General features: G+C 43.0%; 2 protein-coding genes across 4 annotated transcripts in view; one reads left to right on the forward strand and one right to left on the reverse strand.

Annotated features, from left to right (window-relative positions):
* The first annotated feature begins 399 nt into the window (after positions 1 to 399).
* Positions 400 to 7,520, forward strand: slc52a3-2a (solute carrier family 52 member 3-2a). Its single transcript, XM_079287885.1, has 4 exons — positions 400 to 486; positions 2,564 to 3,591; positions 4,717 to 4,840; positions 4,965 to 7,520. Exons 2-4 carry the CDS (start codon positions 2,585 to 2,587, stop codon positions 5,172 to 5,174), a joined length of 1,341 nt encoding a protein of 446 aa, XP_079144011.1. The 5' UTR covers positions 400 to 486; positions 2,564 to 2,584; the 3' UTR covers positions 5,175 to 7,520.
* Positions 7,521 to 9,670: 2,150 nt separating this feature from the next.
* Positions 9,671 to 16,753, reverse strand: part of nfatc1 (nuclear factor of activated T cells 1) — a 36,797-nt gene continuing 29,714 nt past the window's right edge. For 2 of the 3 annotated variants that reach the window (XM_079287424.1, XM_079287423.1), the window contains exons 10-11: positions 13,642 to 13,757; positions 9,671 to 11,477 (exon numbers count right to left, since the gene is read on the reverse strand). In XM_079287424.1, the coding sequence (XP_079143550.1) occupies positions 13,657 to 13,757 (101 nt within the window). In that variant the 3' untranslated portion in view covers positions 9,671 to 11,477; positions 13,642 to 13,656. The remainder of the gene's footprint in view (positions 11,478 to 13,641; positions 13,758 to 16,753) is intronic. The other variant, XM_079287425.1, reaches the window with a different exon arrangement.

Consider the following 16,753-nt stretch of genomic DNA (forward strand, 5'->3'; position numbering starts at 1 on the left):
CACAGATTGGCTTTCGGTCATTTGGATTTTTGTCTACATATTATGATATTAATCCTTTTTCTATTTTTTAGAGCATGGGGTTTTTGCAAAAACCTGTCCGCCATTTTCACCTCTTGCTCCCATGATCCCCTTAAGCAGTATTAGCAAATTCTTGAATGCGTCTCACTGATAAAAATAGAAAGACAAATGCCTCAAGGCAAAAAAACAAACAAAAAAGTTGCAGTTGCAAAACACAACATGTGATGTTTACTGATCATCCTCAAAGTCCCAGCAGTGAAGGTACTTAAGGTTGAGACAATGAGCGGTGAACAAAACATGTGTCATGGTTGGCTACATGTTCTCACACCCACTCGCCCCTGAAGAGGGCTTCATTTCTTGGTACACACACACACACACACACACACACACGCGCACAGAGAGTTTACTGCAAAGGACTTTGGCTTCCTTCTCTCTGCAGAAAACTCCAAACTCTCCACCGAGCAGCATGTGAGTATCATCCAGTTAATTGGTTTAAAATTGTGTGTCAGGGAAACTCTTTTGTACAGAATATCAATCAAAACGTGTAGATGTTTATTTGATGATGAGATAATATTCTAATGTCTGTACGCTGAATATGAATTGAACTAAAAATCATGATTGTGCTCCAAGATCTAACAGATAATTCTCTCTTTTGTTGTTTTTTGCTTTGAGGACTTTCTCTTCCGAACGCTTTCTTTTCTCTGATCAAAGACTTTCCCCAATAAACAATGCACCGGTCAGATGTTTCCTCAGGTTATGTAACAGTTGCCAGAGCAGCAGGTGGCCATGTTTTACTTTGCGGCATGCTTGGTGTTTTAAGCGGGTTTAACCCACACCCCGCCTGTGATCAGATGAAAACAACCGGCCGTGGATGAAATCACGTTTCTGCTCACGTGGCCGATGGCGAAATCGGCACAAAATCAAACGGCGTTCAGTTCACATTAAACAGACGGTAAACATTAACCAAATGCAGGATGAAGTCTCACACACACACACACACACACACACACCGCGCCGTTGACGAGTGCTGCAGGAGGGATGCTACTTCGTGGTCACACATTAATCTGTGATGTTGAGTTTACCGTTGACATTTCCTTCACTTGTCTTATTGTTTGTACTCACTTTCATTCTCATTCTTTGCTGCTGCGATGATGCAGTCAACCCCCAAGACGAATTGAGTTTTCTTCTTATATTGCAAATATAATTACAAGATTACTCTATAATAATTTACAGGTCCATCAATAATTTCTAATATTTTCCTAGGATGTCTCCCTGAAAGAACTGTATAATCTGGTACTGATTAACTGAGGAACTACGTTGGTTTTTTTCATTGAGAGAATGGCTCGATGTGAACCCAAAGTAATGATTCACGGATTATTTATTTCTGAAAACTTTATTCTTCATAAACGTTGAATTGCATCGCCTTGTGTTCATGTTCAGTTGACCTGCTGTGCAACGACTAGAAGGTTCTCCAGGTCGCACAGCTCATGTGTATGAACACAGTCTTTGTTGTCTCATATTTTATAATGAATAGCATAGTTCTCTCCAGAAAATACATTTATACAGAAACATTACCAAATGACAGAGCTGTAAAATAAATCGTCAGCAGTGACTCAATACAGTCCACTGAACGAGCGACGCTGGACAGATGCAATGCATTGTTGGGGAAAAATCGAAATGACTAATTATCATTCATTTAATAATTAGCTCATGTTATACATTTAACATTAGCTCATGTCCTCTGTAAGTGTTTAGAGATGTGTCCTCAAATGGTTTTGTGTAAACTTTCTGTGACACTCAGTGTCTCAGCAAATGTTTCGTCTATGAAGAAGCAGTTGACGGCCGAAAGAACACTTCACGCTGTTTACCCTAAATAAGCCATAATAAACCCGTAGAGGCGTCAATACTCACGCCTGGCTGATTTGCGACCATGACTTCCTGATTACGATAAAGTGATCTTTGTACTAGAACGACTTGTTAAAGTGATGTTCCAGATACTCTACGTAGACGCCTGTACGAAACGCAATTCATGTGTTATCCTTTGTGACGTAAATGACCCTGTGCCAAACCACTGCATGTTGTTTACTCACCATGAATATCAGAGACTCCGAGACAGATCTCCGAGCAGCCTTGAGCTACATTTCGTATGTGATTCAACTCTGTTCCTTCTTGCAAGAATAAATGTCCTGTGATAATGATTTTTACATCGGCTCGAGTGAACCTTTCTAACAGCATCCTGGTACCTGTAGGCGCTGCCGGCACGGCTCCGTAAGCAGGAGAAATCTGCTTTCTCTGTCGATACGTAGCACACACTGTGGAATTTGCTGCTTCAGTTTAACAACACTGGTTCGACAGCCACATTAAAAGATGACAAATCTTCCTTGCAAGTGATGCCCAGAGGCGATAGGATGTATCATCTGGGGATCAGGCATACATGTACCAGAATTCATAGCAATCGATATCGTAGTTGGGTTGAGGTCAGACTTCATTTGATAAAGTTGGGATGCAACTAACCATAATTAATAGACGTCTATTTGTTTCCTAGCACTAGAAACACGCCTCCAACATGTCCCTTCTCACCCACCTGTTGGCGTGTCTGTTCGGGATGGGCTCCTGGGTCTCCATCAACGGGCTGTGGGTGGAGCTGCCCCTCGTCGTCCCCCACATCCCCGAGGGTTGGTACCTGCCCTCGTACCTCTCCGTCCTCATCCAGATGGCCAACGTCGGGCCCCTCTTCGTCACCCTGATGCACCGCTTCCGGCCCGGCGCCCTGAACGAAGCGGCCGTCATATACGCGATCATCGGCCTGGGCATGGCCGCGAGCTTCCTGCTGGCTTTCTTCTGGAAGGAGACCGTGGTGGTGGCGGGCGCTCCTCGCAGCGTGGCCCTGCTCGTCTTGACTTTCTTCCTCGCCACCGTTGATTGCACCTCCTCCGTCACCTTCCTCCCCTTCATGATGCGTCTCAAGGCTCAGTACCTGACCACGTACTACATTGGGGAGGGCTTGAGCGGCCTGCTGCCTGCCCTGGTGGCTCTGATCCAGGGAGTCGGAGTGGTCCACTGCATAAACAGCACCGGGTCTTTCAACCACACCCTGAACTCTTCCGACAGCTCCGTGACCTTTGACCTGCGGGCCCAGTATCAGCCGGCCAACTTCTCCGCCGAGGTGTTTTTCTTCTTCCTCAGCGCCATGATGCTGGTGTGCCTGGTGGCGTTCCTGCTGCTGAACTACCACCCGTCCGTGGCCAGGGAGCGTCCCAGCTACACCAACGAGGGGAAGGAGAAGTCGGAAAGGGACAGGAAGTGGGCGGAGCAGAAGCCCATGATGGATCCGTACAGACCTGCGAGCCAGAAGCGCAGGAGCAGCTTCGGTACAGGCTTGTACAGCTGGATGCAGGTGTTGTACATCTTTGTCATCCTGGCCTGGGCCAACGCTCTGACCAACGTGGTGCTTCCCTCGGTGCAGTCCTACTCGTGCCTGCCGTACGGGAGCAACACCTATCACTTATCAGCCACCATGGCTGCTGTAGCAAACCCTCTCGCCTGCTTCATCGCCATGTTCTTCCCCGTAAGGTCAGTGTGTGGCTTGATACACCTTTTTCACCACATTAGTCAGTTTGATTTCAACAGCTCAAAATCACAAGTTTGCCTTGAAGCTATTAAAGATTATTGATAATAATCGGGGCAGCCTGCGAGACCCTCTAGCCTAGAACCTCAGTTTGCATGAGAAACTAGAATTACCGCCTCACAGTTGTACACCTCCACCAACCAGTTAAGTTGTAGTTCGTACCCATGTCTTGCATTCTCTCTACTGACCAGCAGGGGGCGTCTCCTCCAAATGCAAAAATAAGTCAGATTGTATAGAAGTCTATGAGAAAATGACTCTACTTCTCTCTTGATTTATTCTCTCAGTAAACATTGTAAACATGAGTTTATGGTCTCAATCTCTAGTTTAAAGTCTTCTTCAACACAGCATGATGTTCATTTCGTACATTATGGTCCATTTAGAGTCAAACAGACCATAAAGCAGGGGATGCTTTGACACTTCCATTCATTGGTTGTAAAAAAGCCAAGATGGCGATGATCAAAATCGCTGATCTCGAGGCTTCATAACAGCAGTCCACAAACCAATGGGTGATGTCACAATGACCACGTCCACTTCTCATATACAGTCTATGCAATTAGCACAGGAATTCTTTATTTATGGCCAAAAAGTGACATTTGACCACCAAATTTGAATTAGTTCATGCTTGAGTCCAGGACATTTGTGCCAAATTTGGAGAGATTCCCTGAAGGTGTTCCTGAGATATCGCGTCCACGAGAATGGGAACACGTGTACGCGGACAACACGGAAACGTAATACCTTCAGGCCACGGCAACATGAACACCCTTTAAAAAGGAAAATGAATAAATAAATAAAGCAACTTATTTTTTTAAATGTTCGTGAGTGTTTTTTTCTTCTGGTCCAAAATGCATAGAATCAATTCTAATTAGTTTTTAGTATTTTGTTTCAAGATAGTGACCAAAAAAAAGAGTTCACAGTTGATTTCTATTGGAAACTGAACTTCCCCTTTTGTTGTGTATGAATAAATTGTGTGGAGTATTATGTCAATCTTACCGACATAAACCTAAAGGACGAATTCAGTTGTTTGGATGACTCATCAAAATGACAATGGGCAATGTGTCATTTCCCCGCAGATCTCTGCTGCTGATGGGCGCCCTCACGGTGACAGGAAGCGGGGTCGGAGCTTATATAATGGGCATGGCAGCGCTGAGTCCGTGTCCACTGCTGGTTAATGGCTCTTCCGGCGGCGTCGTCATTGTGAGTAGGACACTGTTCAGCTCTGCTTACCTTTCTCGCGTGGGCGTTACTGAAACACCACATGCAGGCAACCGACATGGAGTTAATTGTAGGTTTCATACTCACCGCCGTCTCCCTCCACCAGGTGCTGGCCTGGGTCCTGTTTATTCTCACTCTGTCCTACGTGAAGGTGATCATCGGGTTGATCCTGCGCGACGAGGGCCACGGCGCCCTCGTGTGGTGCGGAGCGGTAGTGCAGCTGGGCTCCCTGCTGGGAGCCGTGACCATGTTCCCTGTGGTCAGCGTGTACGGCCTCTTCTCATCCGGGGACCCGTGCAACACGAAATGCCAATAAAGACTCGACATCCGTGTGTGAACCGAGATATTCAACGGCGGAGACAATTGAATGTCATTTTATTTTTACCACCATTTTTGTTTTGTTTTTACTTGGCAACGTCTGAATCTGAGCATGTCATTTGTTACAAGAAAAGCTGTAATGTAGCCGTACAGACCGTGCTGCTGCAGACAGGATGAACACTATTTAAACTAGTATTTGCACGTTGTGAAAATACACCACTTATAAGTAAAACTCCAACATTCAAAAACCGTACTTAAGTAAAAGTGCTCGCTGTGCAGTGAAATGTTCCCTGTCAGTGTTTTACTATTCTATATATATGATGTGTCTGGATTAATATTACTGCAGCATTAATGCGTATGTTGTATTGTAACTCCTTCATATCGGGCTGTTTAATCTGCAGCAATGCATCATGTTCTATAAGATCATCACATGTTTGGATAGCGTCGCTGTCCTGTTTCAGATTGATGAAGATGCATTTTCCATCTGATCCAACACGCCTTTTTAAATGAGTTGAATTAACTCAAGAAGTAGGAAAACATTTTAAACACATAAAGAAACACTTCACCCTTTCTGGTTGTCACGAACATTCAAAATCCCCAAATTGGGATATCATGTTTTTTTCCTGGACAGTAGGACATGTAGTGGAGTAGACAGTGCACTATGTTCACCCAGTGGAGGAGAAGCACATAACATAAAATGGTAAAACTCAAGAAAAGTACAAGTTGAATTTGTACTTAAGTACAGTGCTTGAGTACTTATTATGTACTTATTTATAATCCACCACTGTATGAAGCTACCCTGACAGCTGTATGTGTGGTCATGCTATATCGCCAGAACTACAATTATTTGGGATAAAGCAACTTTTTGCCTTGATGTTTGATCCCTTAAAACAAATTTGTTATCATCCAGGAGCAAAAGTCCATTGAATTGACAAATAAGTAGTCATATAATTGTTAAAGAAGCCCAGTCCTGTGGCTGCAGCTCCTGAGGTGTCTTTCCCTCTGGAGGAACCTTGACGCACTCGTTGTACGCTACATTATCTGTGATGTGTGTTGCATTCGATACATCATCACAGAGACGTTTGTTTAATGATATATAGCTCATTTATTCTCGTTGTTGTGGAACAAGATACAAAAAATGCCATTCTTTCCACCGACAGTAAATGTATAGCGGTCAAACACCAGACAACCGGCGATTTCAGGACCTACATACCTGAGCCCAGGACATGAATACAGCGCCACCCAATGTACACACAAAGAAATACAAAGAAATACAATTTACAACAGCATATTTGGCTCTAACAATAATAATTCTGCAATCACAATATTGTTTTGTATTTACATGTGCCATAATCATCTTGTTTACGGTATAATGTCATACCATGCAATACACAATATGCTGTAATGATTACACTTTAAAGATATAAACCCAACATTACTGAAAGAACACAACGTACTTCTTTATATGTCGACCTGACTGGGACAACTTACAGTGGTCCGAACCCTGAAAAGAGCCTACAAGATAAAGTCTTCTCTAACAAATGATGTCCTCCTAATTTACATATTATTTTAATATGATCAGATCATTTCCATACTCCATTATTCATTCTTTGATTTTCATTTTGAAAGAAACTGGCAAAATGATGAATCATTTGGTCATCCACCGGCCGTGGCTCCTTATTAAACCAATGGTATCATTTCTCCATCAAAGCAGTATTGTTTTGGCGAAACGTCCATCATGCATTTCAAATCTAGATTACCAGATTTCTACAATCAGATGATGTGAGAATACACTTGTGCTTGGTTTGCGTACAGGTCAATTCAGCTTAACTCAGAGTTCAAGAGATGGATATGTTGTTATGGCATTGTCCCATTTGTTATTCATATTAGTAGAAGAAGATTAAAAGAAAAATCATCTGCCTTTCCTTTTTCACCAAGTCGAAATTCAAATTTCTATTGCCTGCACACGGTTCTCAACATGAGGCATTTTTGGTTGCCTAAAAATGTCTTAATAAGCGTTCGATTCTATTTACCCTCCCATTACGGTTGCCAAAGAACAAGATGGAGACAGCTCAAATGCAGAATTTGCCCCGATTCACTTAAAAGGCACGCACGCACGGCCTGCCTCCATCAACAAAGCCCAGGGAAGCTCACGTTACAAAAGCTTCTTGTCATGGTGTAATCGAGACCTGTACTGAATTTGCATCTGGCGGGACATTGGGAGGGTCTTTGTTTACTTCTGACCTGCTACTATGTTTTTTATTTATTCATTCTGCCGGTCCTTCTTTATTGTGTTGCATTTCTTGTATTAAAGGATTGAATACAAATAAAGTTATTAATATTATTGTTGTTGTCATGATTATTAACATTATCATATAATTATATAACACTAATTATTATTATTATAACAATTATTTTTATTTTTATTATAATCATTATTATTACTTAGATATTACTCCATTATATATTTACACAGCTAGTTGTTTTGCTGCTACATCGATGCTCTGCATGGCGCATAGAAAGGCTTTAGGCACGCAGCTTCCCCTGGGTGGAGAGGTAGAGCACTGGATGCACAACACTCGCAACAGACAGCAAGAAGATAGATGCTGGAATCAGAACACATTCATAAATGAATTCCTCCTGATATGTAAAGGTTTGTATTGAAGTAACTGGAAGGTAACAGGACATGGTGAGGATGGAGGTGGCACAGACAGTCTTAAAGGCTCTCTTCTTGACAGGGTGCATCGCGTCTCTCCCCGGGCTGGACTTCTTCAGCGCCTTCGCAATCGTGATGCTGCACACCACCATCATTGCTACCATTAACACCATCACGCTTGGTGGGATTTGATCCAACACGCCCTCCATGGAGGGAACGCTCTGACTCAAACCACTCAGCGACGCACAGGGCACCGAGAGGAGCCACACCGTGAGGGCACAAACCTCCCGGACTCTGTACTTCTTCAGCAGAGGATAAGATGTGGGGTGAATCACTGCAACGTATCTCTCCAGGCAGATATAAGACAAACTCATTGACCCCCCGATTTGTACGTACACTAAGAGAAACCTGGAGATTTGTTGGTGGATGTCTGTCGGCACCAACAGGCAGATTAGATGGAAGAAGGCGATCCAGTACTGGAAGTAGTGGAAGAGAGCTAAATTGAAATTGAGGATATCTGTAGTCTTCTTGGATGTGACGGTGATCCACAGCAGTCTGCAGATCACCGGTTTTCCCATGAGGATAGTAATGAGGTCGACCAGTGACAGACCCACGACCTGGGCCGGTCCAAACCTACACACGGTAACGTTCGCCATTTCCACTGCTGCTGTTCAGAGCTGAAAGAAACAAGGCATCAAAGAGACGGACGCACATTTAAAAGTGTATCTTTTTCTAAGTTGAATCTTTGAATATGAAAGTGCTGTACAATGCACAATCCTCTGATTTCATGCTCGAAAGTGATTCAAAGTTCAACTTGTTTAAAGAAACATCCGTACAGTATTTTCTATACATTTTGAATTCTATAAAATACACCGATGCAATATGAAGTCAACCTCCGGTACAAATGGAGATCTTTAAAGCCAAATGTATATTCTAATATCGTGAACCGTGACAGAATGAAGCACATCACTTGATTCTTACAAAATGATCAGAAGCTAATTTGTTTGGAGTTTGTAAATAAAAGAGTCAAATTAAAAGCCCTGTACTGGCAGAATTCTTCGTTTGGTTTTTAGAAAGTAAAGAAACTTGATCCAATACATTTGTATCAATGATGTTATCTTCATATGAGGACATATAAGCAGATATATTACACATTGAAGACTCAATATTAACAGTGTCATGACTACCGTCTTGTTCTAAGTTACCTTGAACTGTCAATTATACCTACAATCATATAATTATATGTAATTTATTATTCAACACTCGCAAAGTCAGCGCTTACCAGGTGTATTCAGCTGCTGCTCAGACCAAACCGAAGAGTGACCCGTGGATCAATCGGCTGTTTCAGGAACACTGACGCCTGATTTTCCTAAAAGATGTAAGACAGGTGCGAGGCAGCCCCGCAAAACCAGCAAACATCACGGCCCGATTTCCATAACTGCAGAGTTTCGGTGTCGGTTAAGGTTCGGCTGTGACACAGTCAGGTAGAGAAAAGAAAACATACAGACGGCAAATAATCTCTGAAGTGTTCGTCAGCACTGAGTCATTCAATGTGTAGGAGATCCTGCAGACCACACGGTGTCAGTGTGCCCTGAAACACAACACCCACCGCACCGGAGAGGCCTGGAGCAGGAACATTACATCATCATGTAAAGAAGAAAGACTTGCGAAACAGTAGATGTTGGGTTTGTGAAGTAGGATTTATTCTTACTGGAGTTATGGATCATGAAGATTCGTGAGAAACTGATATTCTGCAGTTATTATAAAACACTGTTCACCATTTGTGGTTACAGTGAAGACGCTGTGTAAAGGTAAGAAACAGATCAATAAGATGAAAGAGATGAAGACTTCTTTATTGACAAAAACACAAAAATAGATCACAAAGCAGAACTTTGAGTTGTTCACGAACAACCTCCGCGGTAAACATTCCAGTATGGCTTCAGGTACAAGGATTAAGACTCATAAATATTCATAAAACCTGGCAGCAAAAGTGTGTGAGCCCATTTAGTTTGACTAGAAGAGAGCAAACTAATGCGGAGATCATGTAATGCAGGCAACCATGTCGAAGAGGCTGTATGATGAACGTGCATAAACAGAGCACATGCTAAGAGAATAAATATGAAAATACAAACATTAAAGAATTCATATATTTGTATTGCTGTTCACTGTTATTATGCATTCATCGGGTTGGAGGCCTTCTCCCTGACATTCTTTGAGAGACTACCTGCATGTTGCATAGCTTCCAGGCGAACTTTCTTCTCCGATAAAAGTCAAAGCAGTCTTACTGCAGCCAACAGTTTACTGCGAAGTCGAAGTTGTTTTAGAGGCAGTATGCAGAAAAGACTCAACATGTCTCGTTATTCTTTACGGAAGCCATGAGAGGAAAGGGAGAAAATGAAATGCTGGTGATCCATTTTCATAGTCTGGTCTCAACTGTGATCTCTCCTGTTGAGAGCAGGTGACAACAATATTCCTACAACTTTATTTTTACAGGTGGGAAAAAAAGTTGTAATACTCATTACGACCACAAGAGGCTAAAGAGCACCACTACCCCATGCTCCAAATAGCTCCAAATGTATGTTTTCCTCCACGGGAGTTTTAATTGTCATAACTTGGTAGAACACGATGTATATGTACCTTTCTGTTTAGAGTGCATGGAGAAATTACAACTCCCCCAGAAGAAAACATGAATGCTCCGAGTCCTGTTTAGAACATGGCGTAGTGATACACTACCGCCTCTTGTGGCTGAGATGAGTATTACAACAGAAAAAAAATGATTTCCTCACTTTAGTCTCTGGCCTCCCGTTGTTTTTTGTACTGCACGAGTGCATAACAACATAAGAACTCTATTGAGGTTTGGGTAACTTTGAATCGTCTGAAAAGTTTTGCCATTGTTGTTGTGATTTTAAGTGACAGTAACAAGACGCCTAAATGGAATAAACTACTCGTGATACCACACGTTTAGTGGCTAAGTGCTTATTGTTGGTTGCAAATACAGGAAATGTATTCAGTTCTTAATCATCTTAACTTAATTTGTCCAAGCTAATGCTAACAAATGATGATTTAAAGTGAGACTGCAACTTTTGAAAAAAATGACACATTCTTCCTTTTACAAATGAAAAGTTGAACTCATGAGCAATAAAACTCACCTTTGATCAATTCAATGCACTCAGGGGTTTTGTTGCTACAGCCTCACTTGGTCTGGTATGACCAGTAGCTTTGGGTGGCTAATGACAATTCTCCAATTGTGCTACAGTTACACCGTCCTTTAGCATGTAACATTATCCCACTAGGACCATTTGTTGCCACTATTCAGCAAGCGGTACATTATCTCGCTTTATAAAATCTTTTGCTGGAGAACAACTGAAGCCAAACCCGGGCCATGGTTTTCTGTTTCCAGTCAAGAAGGCACTTGTCTTTTGAAACCGTCTCTCTGAAAAGTCAGATATGCAAACTGAAGCACGACAGATGCTCTATATACAAATCACATAACTCAAAGGCACTGAATCATTTACAAACTGCAGGGGAAAAAGACATAAAAACATGTTTTGGTCCTCTTTCCCGTGTCAGTTTTGTCGCGGACGGGAAACTACGCATGGCTGTGGACGGAGATGGTCGACAGGTCGTTCCTGATGATCTCATTGACTGCAAAGGAAGAGAGAGAAAAGGGCGATCAACGTTCATGGCCTCCACATGGATGTCATGCAGAGGGAGTGCATGTACAGTATAACGCCGCATGTAATATCTGTAAAGACCCTGAAAACCTACTTTTTCAATTAGCTTCTTGCTAGTGACACTTTTTTTCTAAACTTTATTTACAATGTTTACTAAACATCTACAACTGGTTTTTATTGGCTTTCAAAAGTAACCCTGTACAGTGGATTTGGCTAAAAAGTCAGCTAATGCAGACCATTAGCATTCAATATTTACTCTCCTTTTCGTTCAGATTTCAGGTTAATATCTGGCTCTTAAGCTGCTGAATGTTCCACTTTGATAACCGACTGGTTGCTGACTTTGTTGGTTCGCTTGTTGGTGCTTAGCAGGTAGCGTGCAGTGGTGAAAACAGCTGACTGCTACAAATAAAAAGGACTCTGATGAGAGCGGTTATGGACCACAAAACCCAAAACAATGAGCCGAACGAAGCTGATGTAAACAGACAGATAGTTTAGTGCTTTAAAGTTCTCTGAGCGCTATTGGATCTGTTATTTCCTCTGAGTCAAGCTAATAGAATCTCTTTATATCAGAGATCCCCAGACCTTTCTTCATCAAGAGAGATGACGCAACCTCCCGCTGTCTCTAAAGGATCCAGGTGCACTTGTTTATCTGTTTTTATCAGCTGTGTTCTTTGGATGAGGAGGGGGGGGGGCTACATTTTCCTTTCTTAGATCTCACAGGGATGAGAAATGTGAGCGGGGAAGGGGAACACCCCCGGCCGGATCGGGCCTCGGAGAAACCAAGGGAGGAATTCCCTCTGACTGACTGGACGCTTGGAAAAGCAGCCTTTCCTCTCCACACAATGGAATTACTCCTTTTCTTTTTTTTCTAAAACATTTATTTTCATCGCAGGCAGCAGAGCAGCCTTCTCCCTCGCAGAACCAGCGCTGGCACGGCAGCTTCCTCCCATAAATACCCCTCGCTTCCCATCACCAAAGCAGACAGGGGTGTGCGTGCCTCACAAGGAATGGAGGAGGCTTGGTTCAAAGTGCGGCTGCAAAACACTCTGGACATGAGGTTCACGCGTTTGGCCTCGCTGATCGACTGCGGTTACAGCAACAGGAAGACCTCTCGAGCGGGTTTGGTAAGCGCGGTGCAGCGGCGACCTCTCATGAGCGTGTCACAGAAACACATTGGACCTGTTAAGTGACTCCGACGCCAGCGTGAGATTCACAGCAGCGTGTCTTCAGTGTGGAAGATACTCGTCAAGACGACGGCGACATTTATACGCAGGTGCTCTGAATCACTTCGTCTAAATTTAGCAGAGTGGTCCAAAACCCCAAAACAACAACTCATCATTCACGTTCAAAAGTTGAATCTTAAAGGGGAAGTCCACCAAGTTCACACAATGTTTGATGTCATCCGTGGTTCTGGATAAAGGTTTTCTGAGCAAACGTTGATTATGTTGGGTTTGGAGACGACGCTAAAACAAGATTGTGCTATTCGTTGCATTCTAGGAAATGTAGGTGTTATTGCATCAAGTAGAAATCACGGATCACTGTGCCAAGCTTCTACACTGCTTTAGCCTGCAGGCAGCGATCGCTCGCCATTATGCAGCAGTTGCGCTCGATGTTTTTGCACCTTTGCTCTTTGTTGCTGTTGTTGTTATATTTTGTGCGGTAGCGCTGTTGAGAGCAAGGATCACAGACACACTCATGGTGCCGTCAAGAACGCTCATGAATCTAAGAGTAGGCTGCCCATCAAAACCCTGTTCATAAAACAAGAAACAACGAGTTATGAAAATATCCATTTTTGCTCTAATTTTTATTAAAATCGACTTAATAACTTCTGCTATTTGTATTTGTGTTTTACATGCAATGGGCTCAACTAAAACATGCAGAACTGCTGCTCATTATTTCAGGGTGAATGAATGAACCCATCTGTTGGAGAACAGTGGAGAGAACAGAGGTGAACTGCACCTAAACTCTCCGTCGGGGTCCGTAGCATTAGCATGGTGAAATGTTGCTGTGTGTATTGTAATGCAGGATGCTTTCTAACACAGCTCATCATCAGGACAGCATGCCGCCACCAGTCATGTGAACCGATACATCAACCAGAAAGACACACGTGAACCAGAAGAAATAAACACTCTAACCTCATCTCCACCCTCCTACAGCGTGTCGTTCCGCTGCCATGTGTGCTGGTCCCGGCCCAGACTGAACTGACTGACCTCCTCTCCTCTATTTGATCTGGCTTTGACCTCCTGCGCATCTGGAGGTGGAAGGATATGATCGTTGAGTTCAAGAAGCTCAGGGGGACGTTATTACAATGGCTTCTCAGCGAGCACGGCTGTAAATTGAGAACATCGTCAGACCCCGACATCATGCTGTGGCCTGTCCGCTTGCTATCAGGTCTTTTTCCTTACGCGGCATCGTGAGCCATGTGTGGTGGACCAGCTTGCACGCGACTAAACAAGTCTCACGAGTTAAAAAGACAGAATTCAGTAGTTTATCCTGACATAAACCAAGGCCGGGGAGTAAAACTCTCTTCTTGCCGCACTGAGGACACCAACGTCAGCTGTGTATGTGTCCGTTACCATGGCCCACTTTTCATTGTGCCGTCACATTTGACGTGGAGGATCTAATTGGGAAAAAAAGGCAATGTATTGATCTCGAAGTGTGTTCACAGCAAAGCCCTAAAAATAGGCCCAGCACCAGTGTGCCATCTGTGTCATGTGTTCTCCGCTCACGTCGATTTGTTTGAGAGACAGGAGGGTGTTCAGACAAGCTAACGGCCACTGAGCGGGATGGTAAACTATGGGGTGTCATTCAGAGAAATATAAATTCATTTTGATTGAAATTGAAACTTTTTAAAAAACATTATTTTTAAAGGTATGTGTGATCTTGAAAGAGACGGTGCTCAGTTGCTGTAGGGTCTATTGGTCTACAGAAATGTGATTAAAATCAGTTCAATAAAACAATCGCACTTCGATGTCCATCTAGTAACTTTTCCATCACATCACATGATCTCCATCAGATAAAAGGAGTTTGCCCAGTTGCTCAAATGTTCACATTTTTAGGACTTCTCGTTCATGTTGAGGTTCTAAGTTCATTGTTGATAAAACTGTGATGTGAGCAAAAGCTCCGGAACAGCTACTAAATGGACCTTAAAGTGAGATCGTTCATCAGCTGATGTTTCCAGGGTCAATAAGGAACTTTAGATTTTAAGTCCACATGGAGGAAAACAAAATGTCGAAATGTGAAAATCTACAATCCCCCTGACATCTGGTCAAAACATCATCTGCTGAGGAAGATCATGCGATATGACAGAAAGCTCCAGAACAGCTACGAAATGGCAGAGGCAGGACCAAAGTCACAAGTAAGTCTCAAGACTAGTCAAACCTGACGAGTCTCAGGTCAAGTCCCAAGTTCTGACCTTTGAGTTTCGAGTCCGAAACAAGTGACAATGTGCTCCTCACCTGCCATTTACAACCTCCACAAACAAAGTGGATCTGGGGAATTATACGTTGCTGGGAATGAACAGCGTCAACATTAGTCGATTCAGGAAATTAATTCATTCGTTGCAGACTTTTTAAGCAAAATACTTTTTAATCTTTGGGCTTGAAGGAAGGTCTCAAATATTTTCACGTCTAAAGGCTCAACACCGAGTGAAGTCACGAGTCATTGGCGTTGAAGTCCAAGTCGACTTGCAAGTCTTTTTTGCTTTTGCCAAGTCTATAAAGTCATTCAATTTGTGACTGGAGTCCTAGTCATGTGACTGGAGTCCTAGTCATGTGACTGGAGTCCACACTTCTGCTACATGGACCTTGTGGTGATGTTGTTTACTCGACTGCTGTTTCCACAGTCAAGAATGAACTTCAGACTCGTGCAGCTGAGAACAGAAGGTATAGGACAGGCTACTCATGAAACAACAGTCTGAATGGAAAAAATGTGAACAATCCATCGACAGTTTTTTCATTTTTTGTGGTTATTCTTATAACGCTGTTACTCTTTGTTCATACTTAAAATCAAGAATCAAATGAAGTGCTATAACCTCACAAACGTCTGTGATAGCCTGACTGCGTTACTATTCATTCAACACAAGGCACTGCGCTACATTTGCCTCAAAAGTTGGGGTTTGACATGAAGGAATCCAGGAACTGGTTTCCTGTCCCAGGGAGGTCCACAGCAGCTGGACCTGACTGATACAGCCCAGCTCCCTTTACCAGGAAACCCCGACAAGCGAGGAACTCCCAAACAATTAGCGGGCCGGCGCTGTTTGCCTCATTAAGGGCTGAAACGCGTCAACATGAACCGGCACTGAAACAACACAATACTGCAGGAGGAACCGGCCAGATATGTGTGTGTATATATATATATATATATATACACACACACAGTATATATATATATATATATATATATGTATAAAACTCTCTCTCTGAGCGCTGTGATTAAATCAGCTGAGGGACCAGAGCTGAGACAATGAGAGAATAATAGGCTGGGGGGGTAGAACCCCCCCCCCCCCCCCTACACCCTCTTTACTGCCACGTCAAGTCCAGGCCACAAGCCACGAGATGTTCTTGGCCCACATAATGACGCTCCTACTGGGTTACTGCAAGTCAGTCCCACAGAGCGGTTCTGCAGTCCACCACACGCTCTGCCAACTATTTTTTTTTACCCCAGGTATTATTCAAAAAAAAGAAAACGTCTGCGGACAACAGCTTTTTGTAAACGTTGCAGGCTTTAAGGTAACGGAAAAATAGAAAGGGCGAGGCCTTCAACGAAACGTTTTTTCATTCAAAAATAACTTCAACCTAAAAGCCTGAGTGAATTAGCTTCAGCCAGACGCCATGTGCACACACAGCACATATGTTGCCTTGTGTTTATCTTCATAGTCAAATAAAGATCGATTTAAAAGTCAGCTCTGCGGTCTTTACTGAGGCTGTAGTTTCCGTCGTCGTCGTATCGGATTGTGATAGACTGTAAAATATTTCTACAATTTATGCCCCTCCAAATATTCAAGTGAAGTGGACAAAATATTAGGAACACCTTGCAATTACTTATAATTCAACCCCATTACAAAGTTCAGCACCAAATGTACAAATTGAGTGAACACAACTCGAAAAGTTAATAAAGTAGGAAAGTAAAAGTGGTCTCTGCCAAAACGGAACTTTTTAAAGGGGACATATCGTGCTCATTTTCAGGCTCATACTTGTGTTTTGGGTTTCTACTAGAAAATGTTTACGTGCTTTAATGTTCACAACA

The sequence above is a fragment of the Melanostigma gelatinosum genome (assembly GCF_949748355.1).
Source record: "Melanostigma gelatinosum genome assembly, chromosome: 17".
NCBI lineage: Eukaryota > Metazoa > Chordata > Actinopteri > Perciformes > Zoarcidae > Melanostigma > Melanostigma gelatinosum.